The following is a 20,670-nucleotide window of genomic DNA, read 5'->3' as shown; positions in this document are numbered from 1 at the left end:
CCACAACTTCGAAAGCAAGGATCTGGCGGGCCCGTTTCCAAGCCCTGCAGGACCAAGAATCCCAGGTCCTAGGAGGCAGAGGTTGCCGCTCTCTGATTACCTGCAGGCCCTTAGGACCCTGGCCCCTTCACCCGCCCCCTGACCCTTAACCTCCGGGAAACCAAAAGTTCAGCACAGATCAGGTCTCTGCTCCATGTTTATTGTGAGAAGAATGCTGGGAGGGGGGAAGGCTCCGGGGTCACTGACAAGGACAGGGAGCTGTAAGGGGGCAGTGGGTTCTGGGGGTCAGAGGCGGGGAGCTTCCCACACTGGCATCTTCAGGGCCGAGTCCTGACTCATCTGTAGAATCCATGCTGGGGAGTGAGGTCGCTGTAGACGTCTCCTCTCTGGCCCTGGAGTTCCTGGGGGGGGGGGGTTGGGAGGACTTAGGCAAAGGGTGACATGAAGGGGACTCATTGGGGACACGTACCAGGGGGCTCCTCTTCTGGGTCATGAAGATCCCTGGCTGTGATGTCAGAGGCTAGAAGGGGCCAGGGCCTGGCTAGGAGGCCTGGGGGGAGCAGCTCTCCTCGGACTGGCAAGGCAGTCTCTGGGCAGAGCCCGAGGGAGCCAGAATAGCCTCGCCCGCCTCCCCTGCCCCCAGCCTCCCACTCCTAGCCCACCCGGCTCTCCAGTGGATTCTCACGCTTCCATCTGGCTGAGATGGAATTGGCTTAGAAGCTACTGTACTCTGCTACCAAATTCCTTTCCTTTAGCCAAAGTCTTTCTTTTATCTGATGTGTCCTGATTTAAAATCTGCCCTGGGGCTGGACCGGCCCATGTGTGGCCATGGGGCCTTTGCTTTCCTGCTAGAGAAGACAGAAAGAGCAGACACGAGGCCCCGGGCTGGCTCCGGGAGGAACTGGGCCACGAGGGGATTTCTCTTACCTGATAGGGGGACTCTGTCTCTGTCATTCTCTGCTTCTTGGAAGCTGGGTGAAGGGAGAAGGAGGGAAGCAAGACATGTATGAGGCCTTCTGGACTGGGGACCCCCGGCTCTTCCCCGCCGCTGGGCTCTCCCCGGACAAGGCTTTCCCCACCCCGGTCACTCCCGACCCTCCAAGTACGCTGGCGTCTCCCGTTCCTTCCTCCCCTGCTCTGCCCAGTCCCCGCCCTGCCCCATCCTCTGGTCCCCCCACACCGTCACCCTCTGCAGGCCCAGCTCGTTCCCTCACCCTCTGGGGCATTCCGACCTGGAGGCACAAGGCGGCCCAGATAGTAAACGGCCAGGGCGATGAGGATGGTCAGAACGAGATCTCCAAGCACGATCCCGGCCAGGATCCCTGGGCTCACCCCCGGGCAGAGGCTAGATTCTAAGGAAAGCACAGGATCAGGGGAGATACGGGATAGGCAATGGGAACCCGGCAGGGGCTGGGGTCCCGGAGCACATCCCGGGAGAGGCTGGAGGGTCAGAAGGATTCTCCCAGGATAACGAGAGTAAGATTTCTGAGAGGGGATCCATGAAGGATTCTGGGAGTCAAAAGGGAGTCTTGGGAAGTGCCTGGAGAGCCAACGAGGAGTCTGGGGGGAGGAAGGACTAGGGGCAGCCAGCAGGAGAGAGATCTTAGGAAGGGGTCCAGAGAAGCAACAGGGCAGAAAGTCCAAGCTCCTGCCATTTTGAAATCTGTTGGGGGAGGGGAAGCATAAATGTTAACTTTCAGAGACTGAGAGTGGAACTTTCTAGTTCAGGGCCCCGATTCCCAGCCCCAAAGGGGTCAAATCTGAGCAAAAGTCAAAGCAGAGCAGAGGGACTTTACATGCAACCTGGGCCATCCGGACCTTTCTCCAGAGCCACTAAGGGTGTGGAAGAAAGTATTTTAATGCTCCTCAGTCCTCCCAAACTATCACTCTCTGTCCCAGCCTCCTGGACCCCCAAGTCTTGATGCTAAAGAGCTTGAACACCTAAAGATCAGAAGGTTTGGGATGCGAGTCCTCGGACGCTTCCTAGCATATACAGATAGTCCCCCCAAGTCTTCCCGCCAGAGAGCTCCTCCCCAGCCCAACCACCAAGCTTCCCAGGCTCTGGGTCCAAGATTATGGAGATTTTCCTGTCCAGGGTTCAAAGCAAGCCCAACTCACCCCCTGGGGTCAGGAGCAGGGCCAGGACTAGGCCCAGGCAGAGGGTGGGAGCTCTGCCTCTCCCCATAGCTGGGCCAAGGGAATCTGGAGCCTGGGGTCTGAAGGGACGGGCAGGGTGTGGCAATGTCTGAGCAGAGAGGAAGTAGGAGGCGGGGAGAAGGGGGGAGGGAGAGAGGCATGACACCAGGGAACCCAGGCACTGGATCCCCCCAAGGTCCTACCTCCCAAGGACCCAGGCATCAGGCCTCCAGCCCCAGGCTTTCAATTAGCCACGGATGGAGCCTCATTGTGGTGTCTCAACTTACTGGGTCTGCTACTGGGGAAGACAGAGAGGGGAAGGGATAGAGACAGAGACCGATATATAACATGAACAGAGAAAGTGGAGAAAGAAAAGAGACACAAAAGGTGGTCCTAAATGCACGGCCTCTGGGGTGGTCTCCTATGGAGCCAGTGGGACCCACAGCAGAAGGCCATGGCGATCACTGCCCTCTGGGGGTTGGTGATGGAGACTGGGACTGGGAAAGAGGACCAGCTGCTTCCCTGCCTCAGAAGGAATAGGAAATGGAACAAGCGGGAGTTTTTCTGTCTCCCCAGGCCCAATCCCCAACTCCCTCAGAAACCCCGAGCCAGTCCTATGATGTTTGTGAGCTCTGTTGGATGGGGGGTAGGGACATTTTCCAGGAGAAAAAAAAAAAAAAAGAAGGAACCTGTGGTTTGGGTCCTGGGGAAATGACGTGATGAGAGTACGGCCCAGAATGCAACCCCCTTCCCCTTTCTGTTTCTCCTCTTCCCAGAATGCAATTTTTCCTCTCCCTTCTGCTTCCCCTCTCCCTCCATCCCTATCCTAGGAAATGGTCTTTGTTGGAGCCCCGGGAAAGGTGCTGCTCATTTTTAGATGTCTTAAAGACCTTGGAGGCTAAAGGGAACTCAGGAAGATATACGACCCAGAACTTGGGGACTCTTCACAGGCTCTAGGCTGGCAGCTAACAATGCATCTTCTTAGTGATGAAGGTTAGAGATCAGTTAGAACTTATCAGAGATTCTGCTAGACTTGACCAGGCTCCTTGGCAAGATGACACTGAGTCTGGCTGCCAAGGTCTATCAGATTAGATTGGCGAGGCGGGAAACCAGTTCTCTGTGGCTTATTGAGATAATATTTGTATAAGAGTGGAGCCCATCCCCAATCCCAATCCTGCCCTGATTAATAATGAAGATTTAGAATTCTTCATTGAATCAATCAATGAAAATAAGCTCAGTGTGATCTGATCCAATAAGCATTTATTAAGTGCCTACTGTGTGCCAGACACTGCTAAGCTGGGGTACAATAAGAGGCAAGAGACAATGTCCACTCTCGAGCCTAATGGCAGAGACAACATTCAAACAAACATGTATGAAGTAAGGTATATACAGAAAATAAGCAATAGAGCTTCAAGGCTCCAAAATTTGGTGGGCAGCTAGGTGACGAAGTGGAGAGAGTTCTGGGCCTGAAGTTGGGAAGACCTGAGTTCAGATATGACCTCAGACACTTCCTATCTGTGTGACTTCACCCTGTTTGCCTCAGTTTAGTCATTTGTCAAATGAACTAGAGAAGGGAAATGACCAATCACTCTAGTAACTTTGCCAAGAAAACCCCAAATGGGAGCACACGGAGTGAAGACATGATTGAAAGGACTGAACAACAAGCAGAATTTGGAGGGAGCGAGGAGGGGCTCCAATAAAAGATGGGATTTTAGTTGGGACTTAAAGGGAGGAAATATCTTGAGACTGGCTGCTGGAAATCAGTTATGCCTCCTGGGGGCTATGTATAAAAGCAGCAAGAGGCTGTCAGACAAGTGGTCATGAAATCCAGCAATAAAGAATTCCTGGGAGGGAATGGTCCCCACTCTGCCTCCCCTTGATCTTTTAGATTTCAGCATCAGCAGCGATATTCCCAGAGCAATAGTGGATGGCACCGGGAGCTGAGAAACACACCTAGCACATACCAGATCCATGGAAGAAAGACAATTTTCAGGGTTCTACATGGGTACCCCCAGAACCCTCAGAGACCAGCAGAGAGTTATACCCAAGGGGAATTTCACGAAGATGACAGAAATGGAGAAAAGACTTCCAATAACCAGGAGTTAAAAATTTACTTTCTGACCACACACGTGCTCCAATTTTGAACCCACTCTCACCACGGACTTTGGATGTACAAAAAAAAAAAAAAAAGGCATTTCTCTGATTTGGGGGAAGTGGGGGTAGTGATGTTTCCGTAACGACAATCCTTCTTTGGTTTATCTACTTAATAAATACTCTTTCTAAAAGTACATTTGGTCTGGCTGATAAGCAGTGGAGAGAACGCTAGTAGGGGCTTATGAATAATATTTAAAAAGCCTAGTTTTTCAAGGTTACTCCAAGGACCTGAGCAACAATAACAGCTGCATTTTGAGGTTCTGGCCTGCTAATGGAAGTGGTAACTGGGAAAGTAGTTTCAGAGCAAAGCATTTTCCAGTCTTTAAGGTGCTATATAAAATTTAACTATCATTATTATTACTTCCTCACAGTCCTCTTCACCTTGGACCTACTTAGATCCCACCAGAATTTTTGTGTCCAGTTCTAAAAAAAAAAAGGACACTGACAAACTGGAGAACAACTAGAAGAAAATGGCGGTGAATAAGACCATAGGATCATATATTTAGTGCCAGAAGGGACCTGTGAAATCATCGAGTCTAATCCTTTACAATTAAGGAAACTGAGGCCCACAAAGATGAAGTAACTTGAGTTTTGAGCTCATGCCAAGAACTGGTTAAAGAAATTGATGATCGAGGACCTATGATAAACCCTGTTACCTCTCTCCTAACAGAGAAGTATGGAGAGATTGCTTTCCTTGATCCCCCCCCTTTCTTTCAGTTTTTAAGCACAAGGGGGGGGTAGGGGGGGACAAGAAATTAGCAAGAGTGATGAGGCAAAAAAAAAGAGGTCTATTGAAATAGTTTGTAATGTACAAAAGAGATGGAAGTTGAGCAAGAAGCACAGACAGTTAGGACAGCTTTGAAAATGACATTTAGAATTTATTATATACTTTTTAAAAATCAAGCAATATGAAATGGAATGGTTTCATATACAACTCTCCTTTTGCGTTCTGCTGTGTATATAGAAATATTAATTTTTTAATTTTAAGCTCAGAATTAAAAAAACTAATTCAAAAAAGCTTGGAGAATAGGATGGAGAGCAGTTATCAAATATTGTCCCAAGGAAGCTTGATTAACTTTGTTCTGCTTAGTCCAGAGAGCAGACTCAGGAGCACTAGGAGAAAGAAGAGGAGTTAGAATGGATATTAAACTTCCTGACAAAGAAATCCAGTAGGAAAAGGGAATGTGTCAGAAGATCCTGGGTTTGCTATTGATTAAGTATGGGCTAGATGTCCATTTGTCAAGAATGTTGAAAGGGATCATACTATTTAGATATTCTTTGAGGGGCCTGGAAGTCCGGCAAGTTTGTGGTTATCCTTCTTTGTATCAGGAACTTCTATGGTTGGCTTCTGTCTCTCCCATAATTCTATGATTCTATCTTTCTATCTGTGTCCCTGATCCTCTCTTCCCCACCCCAGAGCTTTGAAGCTTTGTTTCAGATTCTCCTTGTCTCTTCCATAGCTACTAAGTCTTTACTCTCTCTCTCTCTCTCTCTCTCTCTCTCTCTCTCTCTCTCTCTCCCTCTCCCTGGCATCTCCTCCAGTGATGGGAAAGGAGCTGCCCCCAGGCCTGAGTTAATTTTAGATGCATTTTCTCATTAGATACAATTAGGAAGGAGTCCAGAAAGCATCTGCTGGAAACCTGAACAGCTTCAGGCATTGAGGGCAGGCACAGGCTCTGTCCAAGGTCACAGGCTCCCCCATCAGACCTGGGACTATCTTTTCCATTCAGATTTAAACTCTCGTCTCCCTCTTCAGACATTCAAATCCCTAGGCTCAGATTCCCATTTCTCCTCTCAGACATACATGGTCAAGGAGGAGAAAATTAAATGGACAAGAAAGATGGAAGAAGAAACTGAGGAAGGATCATTAGAAGAAATCAAATGGATGGAGGAGGAAATAGGGAGCTGGAGAATCTAGAAAAGGAGAGTCAGAAGTGGAGGGTCAGAGTACAGAGAATTAGAGAATGCAGGATCCATGGGAGAATGGGGGGAATCAGATGAAAAATAGTCAAGAAGACAGTGATCAATTGACAAGCATTTATTGACTTTTCAGAAACATTTGACACTTAACCAGCCCCTTCTTTGCAAATATCCTCTCTCCTGCCCAACCTTTCATGTCTGGTTGACAGATCATGGCTTCTCTTATAGCTCTCTTCCTCCTCCTCTGGCCATTCCTTTGCAGTTCTCTTTGCAAGATCACTATCCATGCCCCACAACCTAATGATGGACGTATCTTTATCTTGGCCCTCTTTCTACATTCTCTGCGATTTTTTTCAGCTCCCAAGGACTCAATTATCATCCTATGAAAGGATTTCACTTACTTAGCTATTCACTAATAACTTCTTGACCTTCAATACCATCCTTCCAAGTGCTGGACAGCTCCTCTGCCACAGACCTCTCTTAACTCTTCCTTCAAAATGGAATAGATTATTTCCCCTAAACCCAACCTTCCTCCCAACTTTCAAGGACACCACCATCCTTTCAGTCACCTCGGATGGTGGCTTCAGGGGTGTACTCCACTCTCCTTCACCTCCCCCCCATCTTCACTTAGTTACAAGACTTGCTGATTAAACACTAGAATTTGTAAACTCACACCAGAACCACCCTGATCCAAAGCATCATCACCTTTTGTCTGAATGACTGCAAAGGCATCCCTGACTTTAGCCTCTCTCTCTTCCCCCCAAATCACCCCCCATTCAGCTGTTAAAGTGATCTTCCTAAATCACAGATCTGACCATTTCATAATCAATTTCAGAAGCTTCACTGGCTCCCTATTCTCTCTAGGAAAAAAGCATCACTCTTCTGTTTGTCATTTAAAGCCCTTCACAAGTTTACCTTCCCAGGCTTATCACACCTGTTATATTTACTGTTCAGGAATCATCTTGCTTGTTTATATCTGTAGCCTCAGAATTCAGTACAGCCACTGGAACACAGAAAGCTTTTAATAAATGCTTTTTGTTCATTCACTCCCATTCCATACCCACTTTCATGTCCTTGTCTAGGCTGTCCTCCATGTCAGGAATTCTGTCCCTTCTCACTACCTCTTGGAGTCCTGAGATCCCATCAAGGCTCAGCTTAAGGACCCTCTTCTTCAAGAAGCCTTTTTTAAAATTTGAAAGTTGTTAGCAAGCTCCAAGAATCACTGTGCATTTATTTTGTGTCACTGCATTTTTTTTGTGTCACTGTGCATTTACTTTGTGTCATAGCATTTATTTTGTATCATTGTGCATTTATTTTGTGTCACTGCATTTATTTTGTGTCACTGCATTTATTTTGTGTCACTGTGCATTTATTTTGTATCACTGCATTTATTTTGTGTCACTGTGCATTTATTTTGTGTCACTGCATTTATTTTGTATCACTGTGCATTTATTTTGTGTCACTGTGCATTTATTTTGTATCACTGCATTTATTTTGTGTCACTGTGCATTTATTTTGTGTCACTGCATTTATTTTGTATCACTGTGCATTTATTTTGTCACTGCATTTATTTTGTGTCACTGTGCATTTATTTTGTATCACTGCGTTTATTTTGTGTCACTGCATTTATTTTGTATCACTGCATTTATTTTGTGTCACTGCATTTATTTTGTGTCACTGCATTTATTTTGTATCACTGTGCATTTATTTTGTCACTGCATTTATTTTGTGTCACTGTGCATTTATTTTGTATCACTGCGTTCATTTTGTGTCACTGCATTTATTTTGTATCACTGCATTTATTTTGTGTCACTGTGCATTTATTTTGTGTCACTGCATTTATTTTGTATCACTGTGCATTTATTTTGTCACTGCATTTATTTTGTGTCACTGTGCATTTATTTTGTGTCACTGCATTTATTTTGTATCACTGTGCATTTATTTTGTGTCACTGCATTTATTTTGTCACTGCATTTATTTTGTGTCACTGTGCATTTATTTTGTATCACTGCATTTATTTTGTGTCACTGCATTTATTTTGTATCACTGTGCATTTATTTTGTCACTGCATTTATTTTGTGTCACTGTGCATTTATTTTGTCACTGCATTTATTTTGTGTCACTGCATTTATTTTGTATCACTGCGTTTATTTTGTGTCACTGCATTTATTTTGTGTCACTGCATTTATTTTGTGTCACTGTGCATTTATTTTGTGTCATTGCATTTATTTTGTGTCACTGTGCATTTATTTTGTGTCATTGCATTTATTTTGTATCTCTCCTCCAGTTACCCTCCAGGAGAATATCAAGGCTTGGAAGGCAGGGAATGATTCGCTTTTAAATTTGTACTCCCAGTGCTCAGTGCACATAGTAGGTGCTTAACAAGCAGGCAGATATTATTATCTGTTACACGCCAGCTCTGGTGCTGGGAATGCAGCTGTAGAAGTAAATTAGCCCCTGCCCCGGAGATGTCACATTTTAACATCTGACTGGGGACACAGCTTGTTTATAGTCTAATAAATACAGGACGGATACAGAACAAGCGCCCACCCAAGGGCGCACGAACAGGTGGGGCGGTGGCTTCTTGCAGACGTTGGCATTTGGCCTGAATCCCCCAGGGAGCCGAGAGTTCCCAGGGATGTGGGAGCCCAAGGATGGGGGGCCGAGGACCGGGCGCCAGAGGGCCGGGGGTCGGGTGGACAGGGGGAAGATGGAGGGTCAGCATGAAGGACCTCAAAGAGGTTTGAGGATGGGGGAGTCAGAGAATGAGGGGGAGATGGAGGTTCGGAAGGAAGGGCAGACAATGGGGAAGGGAGGGGTTAAAGGATGGAGGGTCACGGGGTGGGGACCACTAGGGGCTCTCTCTGAGGATGGGCGGGCAGATGTCGGAGAATGGAGGGTCCGAGGATAAGGGCGGGGCGGGGGATGAACCGGCCCCCGGGACGGCGCGAGGGTGCGGGAGGGGCGACCTGAGTTTCGGCCCCGCGGGCGGGGGAGGACTCCAGGGTTCCCCCGGCCTGGGGCCGGCGTTCACCCGCAACGGGAGTCTCCCAAGGCTGGTCGCCTTTAATCGGGGTCGCGCCTTTGCCTTTGCCTTTGCCTTTAATCGAGGAGCTCCTGTCCCTTTAATCGAGACCGCGCCTTCGCCTTTAATCGGGGCCGCGCCTGCGCCCGGCCCTGGGTTCCCGGAGCGACCCTCGCGGAGGCCGCCACGCGCGGAACAGACCCGGGGGGAGTCTCAGGGCGGCGGCGGCGGCGGCGGCGGCGGCTTCGCCTCGTCCCCCTCGTCCTCCCTCTCCCCCTCCGGCCCGGCCCCGCGTGGGCGCTCCCCCCCACCCGGCTCCTGGGCCACGGCCACGGCCACGCGCGGGGCGGGGCGGGGCCTCCTGCGGCCCGCGGCCCCTCCCCCCCGGCCCCGCGCGGCGGCGGCCGCTGCTGCTGCTGCTGCTGCCGCCGCTGTTACCGCTGCCGCCGCCGCCTCCACCGCCACCGCCGCTGCGGCGCCGCCTCCGCCCCCACGCGCGGCCCGGCGGTCCGGCGCCCCCCATGGCCCCCGCGCCCCGGGCCCCGGCCTCCTGCCCGCCCGGCCCCGCCCTGCCCCGCGTCTCCCCACCCCCCACGCGTGTGCCCGGCGCCCGGGAGTCGGAGACCGAGCCGCAGCCGGGGATTGGCGGGGCTCGAACCACGGCCTGATCCGGCCCGGGGCCTCGTGGGCCTGGGCCCCAGGGGTCCGGGCCCGGGCGATCTGTGACCTGTGACCCCGCCCAGGGGGCTCCAGGTAAGAGGCGAGCCGGCGCTGTCCACGGTCCGGGCTCCGGGGATGCCTTCTGGCTCCGGTGGCTCGTCCCCGTGGCTCGGGCCCTGTCCGTGGCTCCTATCTGTGTGTGTGTCTGTCTCTCCCCGGACTGTCTCTCTCCGGACGGTGCCCCCGCTCCGGGCCCGGTCCTCGGGCTCCCCTGCCCCGGACTCCCCTGCCCCGGACTCCCCTGCCCCGGACTCCCCTGCCCCGGACTGTGTGCGGCTCCGGCCCAGCTCCTGGGTGTCTGAGGCTCGGCTCACTCCCTCCCGGCCCGGAGCTCTCCTGGGTCCTTCTCTGCTTCTGCCCCTCTCTCTGTGTCTGTCTTAAACTCTGGCCGGATCTCTGCGTCTCTGCCCCTCTGTCTCCCCATGTCTCTGCCCACCCCGCGCCTCTCCATGGGTCTCTGCCCACCCCGGGTCTCTGCCCCCACCCCGGGTCTCTGCCCCCACCCCGGGTCTCTGCCCCCACCCCGGGTCTCTGCCCCCACCCCGGGTCTCTGCCCACCCCGCACCTCTCCATGGGTCTCTGCCCCCACCCCACACCTCTCCCCACCCCGCGCCTCTCCATGGGTCTCTGCCCCCACCCCTGGTCTCTGCCCCCACCCCTGGTCTCTGCCCACCCCGGGTCTCTGCCCACCCCGCGCCTCTCCATGGGTCTCTGCCCCCACCCTGGGTCTCTGCCCACCCCGGGGTCTCTGCCCACCCTGGGTCTCTGCCCACCCCGGGGTCTCTGCCCCCACCCCGGGTCTCTGCCCACCCCGGGTCTCTGCCCACCCCGCACCTCTCCATGGGTCTCTGCTCCCACCCCACACCTCTCCCCACCCCGCGCCTCTCCATGGGTCTCTGCCCCCACCCCTGGCCTCTGCCCCCACCCCTGGTCTCTGCCCATGCCGGGTTTCTGGCCCACTCTGTGCCAGCTGCCCTGACCCCGGGCCCTGCCTCTCTCCCCAGGGCTCCCGGGTGCCAGCCTCTGTAGCCGTGGAGTGAGGATGCTGGGCCTGCCGCTTCTGTGCCTGTTGGCTCTGGGCCCCCCACAGCCGGGGGCTGCCAGCGCGGTGGGACCGGCGTCGGCGCCCGACGGTTCGGTTTCGGGGCCCTGCCCCCGGCGCTGCCGATGCCAGACCTCCTCGCCCCCCCGGAGCGTGCTGTGCCCGGGAGCCGGCCTGCTCTTTGTGCCCCCGGGACTGGACCGCAGGGCGTCCGAGCTTCGTCTCCCCGACAACTTCATAGCCTCGGTTAGGCGCCGGGACCTGGCCAACATGACGGGCCTGCTGCACCTCAGCCTCAGCCGCAACACGCTGGCCCACATCGCGCCCGGGGCCTTTGCCGACCTGCGCGCCCTGCGCGCCCTGCACCTGGACGGCAACCGCCTGTCCTCCTTAGGCGCGGCCCAGCTTCGGGGGCTGGTCAGCCTGCGCCACCTCATCCTGGCCAACAACCAGCTGGGCGTCCTGGCGCGGGAGCCCTGGCTGACTGTGCCGAGACCCTGGAGGACCTGGACCTCAGCTACAACAATTTGGAGGCGCTGCCCTGGGACGCCGTGGCCCGGCTGGCCAACGTCAACACCCTGGGCCTGGACCATAACTTGCTGGCGGCCGTCCCCGCGGGGGCCTTCGCTGGGCTGCACAAGCTGGCCAGGCTGGACATGACGGCTAACCGGCTGACCACCATCCCTCCGGACCCACTTTTTTCCCGGCTTCCCGTGCTGTCCCGGCCCAGACCGGGAGCACCGGCCTCGGCCCTGGTACTAGCCTTCGGGGGGAATCCGCTCCACTGCAACTGTGAGCTGGTGTGGCTGAGGAGGCTGGCCCGGGAGGATGACCTGGAGGCCTGTGCCTCACCCCCGGCCCTGGGAGGCCGCTCCTTCTGGGCCGTGCGAGAGGACGAGTTCGTGTGTGAGCCTCCGGTGGTCACCCACCGGTCCCCACCGGTAGCCGTGCCCGAGGGCCGCACCGCCTCCCTGCGCTGTCGGGCTGCTGGGGACCCCGAGCCCCGAGTCCGCTGGGTGTCCCCCCGAGGCCGGCTTCTGGGGAACTCCAGTCGCACTCGGGCCTTTCCCAACGGGACGCTGGAGCTGCTGGCAGCCACGCCTGGCGACGGCGGCGTCTTCACCTGCATCGCGGCTAATGCTGCCGGAGAAGCTACCGCCTCTGTGGAGCTCACCGTGGGGCCACCCCCACCCCAGCTGGCCAACAGTACCAGCTGTGAGCCCCGCGCGGAAGGAGAGGACGGAGAAGGGGGGGATCCCTCTCACTCCCTCCTCTTCATCGGCCTCTTCGTCCCTGGCCCCCATGGATCCCCGGGCCGGGCTCCCACAGGCCCCCGAACACGACGGGGACGGCGAAGGGGGCAGCGTCCAGGTGGCCGAGCGCAGCGCCACAGCCGCCCTCATCCGCTGGCCCGACCACGGGCCCGTCCCCGGCCTCCGCATGTACCAGATCCAGTACAACAGCTCCGCCGATGATATCCTGGTCTACAGGTGAGTGAGGAGGAGGAGGCCTGTGGGTGAAAACAGGACTGTGCAGGTGTGGGGGGAGGGGGAGATTCAGGGCAAATCCTGCCTCTGATATCTACTAGCCCTGGGCCTAGGCAAATCCCTGAAAGTCCTAGGACCTGTTTTCTTATCTGTAAAATGGGAGGATTGGACTCTTAGGCCCCTTCTGGCTTTCAATCTATGATTGGGGTGAAGATGACACTGAATGGTGGAATTAGGAGGAACTTGGGGGAGGAAGCTAATAAAAAACCTGGAAGTTGGCTAAAAATGGACCCGGTGGCAGAGCTGAAAGGAAATGGGGCGTCTGAGACAAAAAGAGTCACTCTTAAGAGTGGGACTAAGCCAGGAGGAGTGGAGAGATGTGGGTATGGAAGGCAGAGGAGGAAGGGAGGTCAGCAGGGAGGTGTGGGAGAGAAAGGGGGAGGGGAGCTCCAGCATTTACCCAAGGCCCATTCGGGGCCCGGGCCCATTCAGGGCTGGGCCCTTAAAGTGCCAGGCCCATTTGGGGCCAGGCCCATTCGGTGCTGGGCCCATTCAGGGCCAGGCCCTTTTAGTGCCAGGCCCATTTGGTGCTGGGCCCTGGACCGGGCCTATTTGATGCTGGGATCAGGGATCAGGGAATAGAGAAGAAAGGAGCAAGCTTCTGTTCTTGGGAGGGCCCATCCTAGGCCCGAAGCCAGGCTCAGTCCCTTCTTGTTTGCAGGATGGTTCCCGCTGGAAGCCGCTCCTTCCACCTGACGGACCTGGTGTCGGGGCGCACCTATGACCTCTGTGTGCTGGCAGTGTCGGAGGATGGGGCCACCGGGCTGACGGCCACGCGGGCCGTGGGCTGTGCCCGCTTTTCCACAGAGCCGGAGCTGCGGCCGTGCCGCTCGCCACACTCAGGGGCGCCCGTCCTCGGGGGCACCATGATCATCGCTCTGGGGGGCGTTATTGTCGCCTCTGTGCTGGGCTTCATTTTCCTACTGCTGCTCCGATACAAGGTGCATGGGGACCAGCCTCCGGGCAAGCCCGCGACTCGGGGAGGAGTCAGCAGCGTCTGCTCCCAGACCAACGGCGGGGCTCCGGCATCGGGGCCCGAGAGCTCAGCCTCAGACTCAGACCCTACGCCTCCAACCCCCGTCAAGGGGCACACCTTGGTACAACTGGACTTCGAGCCTTCAAGGGGGCCTCGGGGCCGGCTCGCTCATGAACGTGGAGGGCAATGATCCCGAGTGAAGCCCTTCCGATGTCCCTAGCTCTGGACTGCTCCCTAGAATATCTCCAGTCTCAGCCTGGCTCCATCTTGGCCCATTGGATGCCTTGAGACCTGGCCTTGGCCCTGAGATGTTCTTTGGCCCAGCCTGGCCTGGCCTCCCAGGCGCTCCCAGCCCCGGCCCCAGGGATGGACGTGTTCAGAGCAGACGCCAGGGGCTGAGGCTGGGCCGAGAAGGGGCATGGGGGGAGTCCATTCTTGGATGCTGGCCCACCTCGTGGCTCCTGCCCAACCTCCTATTTTTAACAATCCCGCAAGGGACTTGGCGGGAAAGTGGGGACACTATGGAGATTATGTCAAGAGAACCTATTTTTCTAAACTCTGGCCTCATTCGTTCCCTTATCTGTCTGTCTATCCATTCAGACACCCGTCCATCTGGGGTGGTCATCACCCTCACTCACACCCTGTCAGAAAACTCCCCTCCAGACCAGGGCCACGTGTGTCACCAGGGGCTCGAGGCCGGGGGCTGGGGAAGTCCCCAGCAGCCAGGGCAGGTCTCCCTTTTAACCCAACCAGAATAGGACAGCCATGAGACTGGCATCCCTCTGATGGTCAGGGCCTGATTTGGTGAGATTGGGGGTGGGTCAGTCCAGCCGGGTTTGACTAATGGCGGGATCCCCAGATGTCACAGGTAGAAGGAGCTTAGAGACCTGAACCAAGCCTCTCACATGTTCGGAGAGTTGGCAGGAGCCAGCCGCTTCTCTGGGATCCTGGTTTTCTGGATCTTCCTCCTGGAGCCCGGTGACATAAGGAGAACCTTCTCATACCCAGGGCTCTCCTCTGTGGGCTCAGTTCATCCTCTCTACTCCTGTCCCTCCTTTCCAGGGCAGGGAGCATCCTCTCGGGCTCAGCACCCTCACTTGTAAAATGAGCTCCATGGCTCGCCAGGCCCTTCTACCTGTGAGTCCGTGATACTCTGCCAGTCACCCCCTGAACGATGGCTAGGATGACAGGGCCAGAGCCCGGGGAGAGGCACAGGGCTGAAGAAGAGGTCAGGACTTTGTGTCGGGAGAAGGTGCCTGAACTGGGCCTCTAAGGACAGATGGGACGGGGCAGTGTGGGCTGGATGGGCCAACCTTCAGGCGGGAAGGTCATCTGGGGGATCCCAAAGGCCATTTTCTCCAGTTTGCCTGGAGTGGGGAGTGTAAGTGTCACGAGGGATGGCTCTAGATGGCAAAGAGCCCCGAGTGTTGGCCAGAAAAGTCTGGGTTTGGTCTGAGTCCCAGGAAATGGTTTTGGTCTGGAATAACATGGGGGGATTCGAGGATCACAAGCTGCTGGGCAGGCTTCGAGGCTGCCTGGTTCAAACCTATCAGATTTAGGGGGCAGCTAGGTGGCACGGTGGATAGAGCACCAACCCTGAATTCAGGAGGACCTGAGTTCAAATCTGGTCTCAGACACTTAACACTTCCTAGCTGTGTGACCCTGGGCAAGTCGCTTAACCCCAGCCTCAAAAAAAGAAAAAAAAAAAAAAATCATCAAGCAAACCTATCAGATTTTACAGAGTAGGAAACTGAGGCTAAGAAAAGTTTGAGTGTCTCGCCCAGAGTCTGAGGAGGGAGATCTGAAGCCAGATCTCCTACCTCTAGCTCCAATACCCTGACCTCCATTTTATGCCCCCACTCCATGATGACACAGAGACGCTCCTGGGTCCGCTGGAAGGGGGGCTAAGAGGAGGTTTTCCTGCAGTCACTAAGGATTTGGGGGACCCCCAAGATGGCTGTTCAGCAGCACCAGCCATAGCAAGGACAGACCTGGGCAACGTTGCCATCGTCCCACTGGTCTTGTGTGGTTTCTTGTAGCCAACAGGAAGGCCACGGCCTAGCCAATTCATCAGTGATGATGGATTCAGGTCATTACCCCAGGGAACACTCATCTCCAGAACTCCCCAGTTCTCCAGCTGTGGTCCACAGCTTCTCCTGACCTTGTTCGGAAGACTGACGTACCCAGAGTCCCTGGGGAGGTGGGAGCCGGGCTGCTGGGGAAGCGTTGGGCTCTCAGAGCCGGTCGTGGAAGGGGAAGGGAGGGATGGACCATGGTCTCTTGGCCCTCACCAGGGGAGAGAGTGAAGGCTTTGTGGGATGGATAGCATTCTACTAGATGGGAAAGTGAGACGGGGTGGAGGGGCAGGCCTTCCAGGCTGAGGGGCCGCTAGGAAAATGGCTCCAGTTTGGCTGGAGAGCATAGAGCACCAAAGAGAATGGCTCCAGATCAGAGAGAGTCCAGAGCAATTTGGATGGGAGCCCACCGATTCCAAGGTACGTTTTCGGAGCTGGGGAGAGGCTGGCGTCTCCATCTGGACTGTCTATAAATTGAATAGTGGGATTGAAGCCCCCCCCCTTCCCACACACATCCAGTCAGGAGGCTCAGAGAGGGCAGTGAGCTTGCACTCAGGAAGACCTGAGTTTGAACACCATAACTGAGTACTTGAACACACGTTCTACGGCCTCCCTCTGCTTGAGGGTCTCTATTTGCCAAGCGAGGCTGTCAGGCTTGATTTTGTCCTTCTCCAAATCTGTGAGCCCATTCACAAGGTCCCAGGGAATTCCATAGGACACAAGTGCTGGCTTCTGGTTCATGGGTCAGAGAAGCTGAGCTGAGGCCAGGGGACTGGGGGGATGGGACAAATCTGAACCCAGCCCCCCGGGGGGCTGCCCTTCCACAAGCAGGAGTTCCTCCAGTCTTTGCTTTGGGCCTTCCTGCACCGAGAGATCCCTCCCTTTAACTAGCCTTACAGTCAGTGAAGATTATTGAGTCGTTTCTACTTCCATCTACCCCATTTTTTTCATTTTTTAATTAATGAAATCAATCATTAAGTGCCTATCAGGTGCCAAGCATTGTATTAGGGGCTGGAGACATTTAAAAGGGCCTGCTTTCAAGGAGCTTACGTTCTAGTGGTAAAGAGGGAGAAGGGAAGGAGTTTCTTCTCTCTCCGCCCCCCCCCCTGCCCTGTTCCCTTCCCTTCTTCAGCTGTAAGCAGACCTTTTCCTAATCCCCCTTCCCCATAGGGCTTTGGGAAGAAACACATGGCTAAGACCCATCTTGGGTTACCAGAGATTGCTCATGTGCAGAGTGGTAAAACATTTTTCTCTGCAAAAGGAAATAAAAGTTTACTGGATGAGCCGAAGGAAAGGAATAGAACTTTCTCATTAAGTCATTTTTCAGTCATGTCTGCTTCTCCATCACCCCATTTGGAGTTTGCTTGGCAGAGAGACTAGATTGATTTTCCATTTCCTTCCCCGGCTCATTTCACAAAGGGGGAAACTGAGGCAAATAGGGTGAAGTGACTTTCCTAGGGTCACAGGTCTGGATTTGAACTCAGGAAGATGAATTTTCCTGACCTCTGAACTGGCACTTCATCCACTTTAACACCTAGCTGTTCCCAGAACACAACCAGTGTGAGGCTAATTGGGGAGTGTCCCTAAGAGTAGAATACTATTGTTCTACCTGCCATGGGAGGTGGGGGAAGGAGGGGGAAAATTGGAACAGAAGGTTTTGCAAGGGTCAATGCTGAAATTACCCATGCATATGCTTTGTTAAATAAAAAGCTATTAAAAAAAAAAAGAGTAGAATACTACCCCATAACTCCAATCCAGTCCCCTTCATTATCTGTTGTGTTATTTCACATCCTCCAAATTTCCCACCATTTACTGAACTGTCCCCCCATTGTGCCTGCCTATTTCTGTCTCTGTCTATGTCTCTGTCTCTGTCTCTCTGTTTCTGTCTCTGTCTGTCTCACTGTCTCTTTCTCTGTCTCTGCCTCTCTGTCTCTGTCTCTCTCTGTCTCTCTCCCCTGTGTGTCTCTCCCACTCATCTGCCTGTGTTCCCCTTCCTTTGCCTCTCCTCTGTCCCTTTCTTTCTCTTTCTCTTGCCTTTCCATCCCATTTCTCTCTTCCTCTGATTCTCTTCTTTGCCTGTCCCTCTCTATCTCCTCCCCACCCAACTTCAATCCCAGTCTCTTTCTTGTCAGCCTCTCAGACACGTCACATGGTTCATCCCTCCCTGGGGTCCCCGTGTTCCTCTCAGGGATCCCGGAGTCCTTCCTTTACTGCCCACAAGTCCCCACCACAGTCCCCCATATCCTGTACAAGCTGCTTCCTCATTCTCCCCCGTGTCCCCTCAGTGTATGTTCTGGGAAGCCTTTCAGGGGTCCCTGCTCCACCCCATCGTCCCCACTACTCCCCCCATCCTTGACACTGCCCCTCTAATATGGGTCTCCCCATAACGTCTCTCTGAGTTCTTCTGTCTCCCCACACTGTCTTCACTACACTCCCAGCACTCCTTTCTCCATGTTCCCTTACAACCTCCCACACTGTTCCCATGCCCTTTGAACAATACCCTATGACCCTTTCCACTCTTTCCCTAAATTGTCTCCCAAGCCACCTTCTCCCCTCCCTCTACTTCCCTCTGACACTTCTACTCCTCCATCCCCCCTTTCCTCTAATGTCTCTATTATATCCCCTCCACACTGTCCCCCAGCTACATCCAATCTTTGCCCACCCCACCTCCTTTTTCTCCCTCATGCTCCCTACATGCACTAGCTTTACATCTGCCCTCCATACGGTCCCCCACAGCCCATCCCCCATTGTGGTTTCTCTCCAACGCTGTCTCCTCCATCACTGCTTCTCACATCTGTCCCCCTTGGATCTGCATTGCCCCAGTGTTTTCCCATCTCTCCCCTCTCCTCACCACTGTTTCCCACATTATTACTCATTCTTTCTGTTTGCTTTTGCCTTGGCCCTCCACAAACTTGCTCCCCCCTACTTTCCTCACTCCGTCATCCATTCTGTTTATTATTCCCCTCATTGTTTTGTCACCCCGTATCTCCTCATACTGTGCTCTCCATGTTTATCCAAATTCTGCCCTCTTCTACTATTTCTTCCACTATTTATTTCACCTTTACATTGTCCCCCCTTTGTCCTCCCTACATTGCCCTCACCATGATCTTTTGTGCTTTCTTCTCCATCTCTCCTTGTCCCTGAACAAGTGACCCGGGCAGTGCACTCCTGGCTCCAGATTGGGGTGAGGCAGCTTTGTTCTCTGGCTCAAGATGTCCTGGGACAAGGGGTGACGTCTAGGCCATTGTCCCTGCTTGCCCCTCCTTGCTCTCGACCAAGCATTCTGCACAACGAGTCCTCCCAGGCCACAGGATACAGTCTCTGCCAGGACACAGGTTCCTCATCATCCCCCAATCTTCTCAGGTCCCCATCCCTAGCTCTACCTAATTCTGGCTCTAGAAATTTTCTACTCAGCCCACTCACTGTCCTTCTGCCTAAGAATTCTTATCTCCCACTCTCTCCTCGTTCCCACTCCCACCCCCAATCTCTTTCCTCTCCCTCCTCCTCCTTCCCTCCCACTCTCTCTCTGGCTCTTCCTGTCTCTGAATCTGTCTCTGTCTCCATCTCTGTCTCTCTCTGTGTCTGTGTCTGTGTCTGTCTCTCAGTCTCTTTTTCTGTCTCTGTCTCTGAATCTTTTTGTCTCCATTTCTCTTTCTTCTTCTCTGTCTCTGTCTCTTTGGCTCTTCTTGTCTCTTTGAATCTCCATCTCTGTCTTTCTCTGTCTCCATCTCTGACTTCTTCCTTCTGTCTCTGTGTATCTGTGTCTCTGTCTATCTCTCTGTGTCTGTCTCTCTCATTCTTTGTCTCTATCTTTTTCTGTCTGTCTCTAAATCTTTCTGTCTCCATCTCTCTTTCTTCTTCTCTGTCTCTGTCTCTTTGGCTCTTCCTGTCTCTCTGAATCTCTATCTCTGTCTTTCTCTGTCTCCATCTCTGTCTTCCTCCTTTCTCTCTCTGTGGATGTGTCTCTGTCTGTTTCTCTGTCTCTGTCTCTGTCTCTCTCACTCTGTCTCTATCTTTTTCTTCTGTCTGTGTCTCTCTTCCTGTCTCTCTCTGAATCTCTCTGTCTCTCCACTTCTTTGTCTCTCTTTCTTCTTCTCTGTCTCTTTGAAGGAGGATTCATAGTGCAGTAGAAAGAATAACAGACCTGAAGGCAGAAAATCTGGCTCTGGCACTTACCAGCTGTGCAATCAGGGTCCAGTTATTCAACCTCTCTGACCTTCAGTTCCAGCATTTATAAAATGGGGCTAATGACACTTTCTTCCTAAGGGTAAGAGCCCAAGAAGAGTGTAAATAAAGTGTGTTCTGTCAATTATTCTCTATTTTTTACCTAGTTCTGTTCTTCCTAGATCTCTCCCCGTCTAGGTCTCTTATCTTTTCCCAAATCTTATCTAGATTCTTTCCAGCCCGCCTCACCCTTCCTTCTTTTCCTGCCTTCCTCTACCTTGTCCCTCTCCTGGCTCCGATTTCCACCCTTCTCCTCTTTTGTAAGCTCTCCACCCAGTCTTCCTTTTCTCCCCCCATTCTTAGCCTAGCTTTCATTCCCTCCATGTCTTCTTCCTTTCTTTTTCTTTGGCCTTTCTCCATTCTCTGTCTATCCCTTTCCATACCAGCCTCTTGTCCCTGTCTCTCCTCTACCCTGCTCTCCTTTCTTGACCATTTCTGTCTCCGTCCCTCCCTCTATTCCAATCTCTTTCTGGTCTCTGCCCCTCTATCCATCTCTCTCTCAGCCTCTCTGGCCGTTTGGTAATTAAGCTCATTAAGGCTAATTACCGGCCCTGGCCCTCCTGGAGCCAGCATTAATAGGGACATCCGTGTAGGGAAAGGGTGGGGCTGGGGGCCGGGTGCTGACCCCGAGTGTGGAGAAGTATAAATCCTCCCCATGAAGGAGCAGCCCCAGCCAGGCTCCCGGACAGCCGGGCTCCAGCCCTCTTCTAGGCCAGTCCTTTACCCTTTCAGCTATGGAGCGGGATGCTGGGAGCTTGGCCCTTCTTCCTAGGGGCAGCTGGGAGGGTCTATGAGGGCTGTTTCTTGGGACAGGGGGAGGACTCCTCTAACCCGGGACAGGAGGAGGACTC

The 20,670-nt window shown here is 53.6% G+C and overlaps 3 protein-coding genes across 4 annotated transcripts in view; 2 read left to right on the top strand and 1 right to left on the bottom strand.

Moving 5' to 3' along the window:
* Nucleotides 1–178: 178 nt before the first annotated feature.
* Nucleotides 179–2,256, bottom strand: TYROBP (transmembrane immune signaling adaptor TYROBP). Of its 2 annotated transcripts, none has more exons than XM_074297644.1 (4): nucleotides 2,119–2,256; nucleotides 1,215–1,352; nucleotides 928–971; nucleotides 179–401 (listed from the first exon to the last, which is right to left on the bottom strand). In XM_074297644.1, exons 1-4 carry the CDS (start codon nucleotides 2,183–2,185, stop codon nucleotides 336–338), a joined length of 315 nt encoding a protein of 104 aa, XP_074153745.1. In that variant the 5' UTR covers nucleotides 2,186–2,256; the 3' UTR covers nucleotides 179–335. The 2 variants fall into 2 exon arrangements, with proteins under 2 accessions (XP_074153745.1, XP_074153746.1); XM_074297645.1 differs by having other exon boundaries at nucleotides 1,233–1,352.
* Nucleotides 2,257–9,723: 7,467 nt separating this feature from the next.
* Nucleotides 9,724–14,076, top strand: LRFN3 (leucine rich repeat and fibronectin type III domain containing 3). Its single transcript, XM_074306690.1, is given in 5 exon segments — nucleotides 9,724–9,988; nucleotides 10,960–11,460; nucleotides 11,463–12,262; nucleotides 12,264–12,487; nucleotides 13,206–14,076. Coding segments are annotated over 4 exon segments (1,992 nt in total). The 5' UTR covers nucleotides 9,724–9,988; nucleotides 10,960–10,997; the 3' UTR covers nucleotides 13,711–14,076.
* Nucleotides 14,077–18,722: 4,646 nt separating this feature from the next.
* Nucleotides 18,723–20,670, top strand: part of LOC141564334 (IgGFc-binding protein-like) — a 31,874-nt gene continuing 29,926 nt past the window's right edge. The window contains exon 1 of the mRNA XM_074306689.1: nucleotides 18,723–19,862. The gene's annotated coding sequence lies outside the window, so the exon portion shown is untranslated. The remainder of the gene's footprint in view (nucleotides 19,863–20,670) is intronic.

The sequence above is a fragment of the Sminthopsis crassicaudata genome, chromosome 3 (assembly GCF_048593235.1).
Source record: "Sminthopsis crassicaudata isolate SCR6 chromosome 3, ASM4859323v1, whole genome shotgun sequence".
NCBI classification, from domain to species: Eukaryota; Metazoa; Chordata; class Mammalia; order Dasyuromorphia; family Dasyuridae; genus Sminthopsis; species Sminthopsis crassicaudata.
This window is presented reverse-complemented; position numbering and strand designations above follow the sequence as displayed.

What these genes read in the sequence shown, in the direction of transcription:
- TYROBP (XM_074297644.1), bottom strand. Translation starts at nt 2,185, where the DNA reads ATGGGGAGAGGCAGAGCTCCCACCCTCTGCCTGGGCCTAGTCCTGGCC. An exon ending in CCTGCTCCTGACCCCAGGGG is followed by an intron (nt 1,353 to 2,118) that starts GTGAGTTGGGCT and finishes TGCTTTCCTTAG; the next exon opens with AATCTAGCCTCTGCCCGGGG. An exon ending in AGACAGAGTCCCCCTATCAG is followed by an intron (nt 402 to 927) that starts GTAAGAGAAATC and finishes CCCCCCCCCCAG; the next exon opens with GAACTCCAGGGCCAGAGAGG.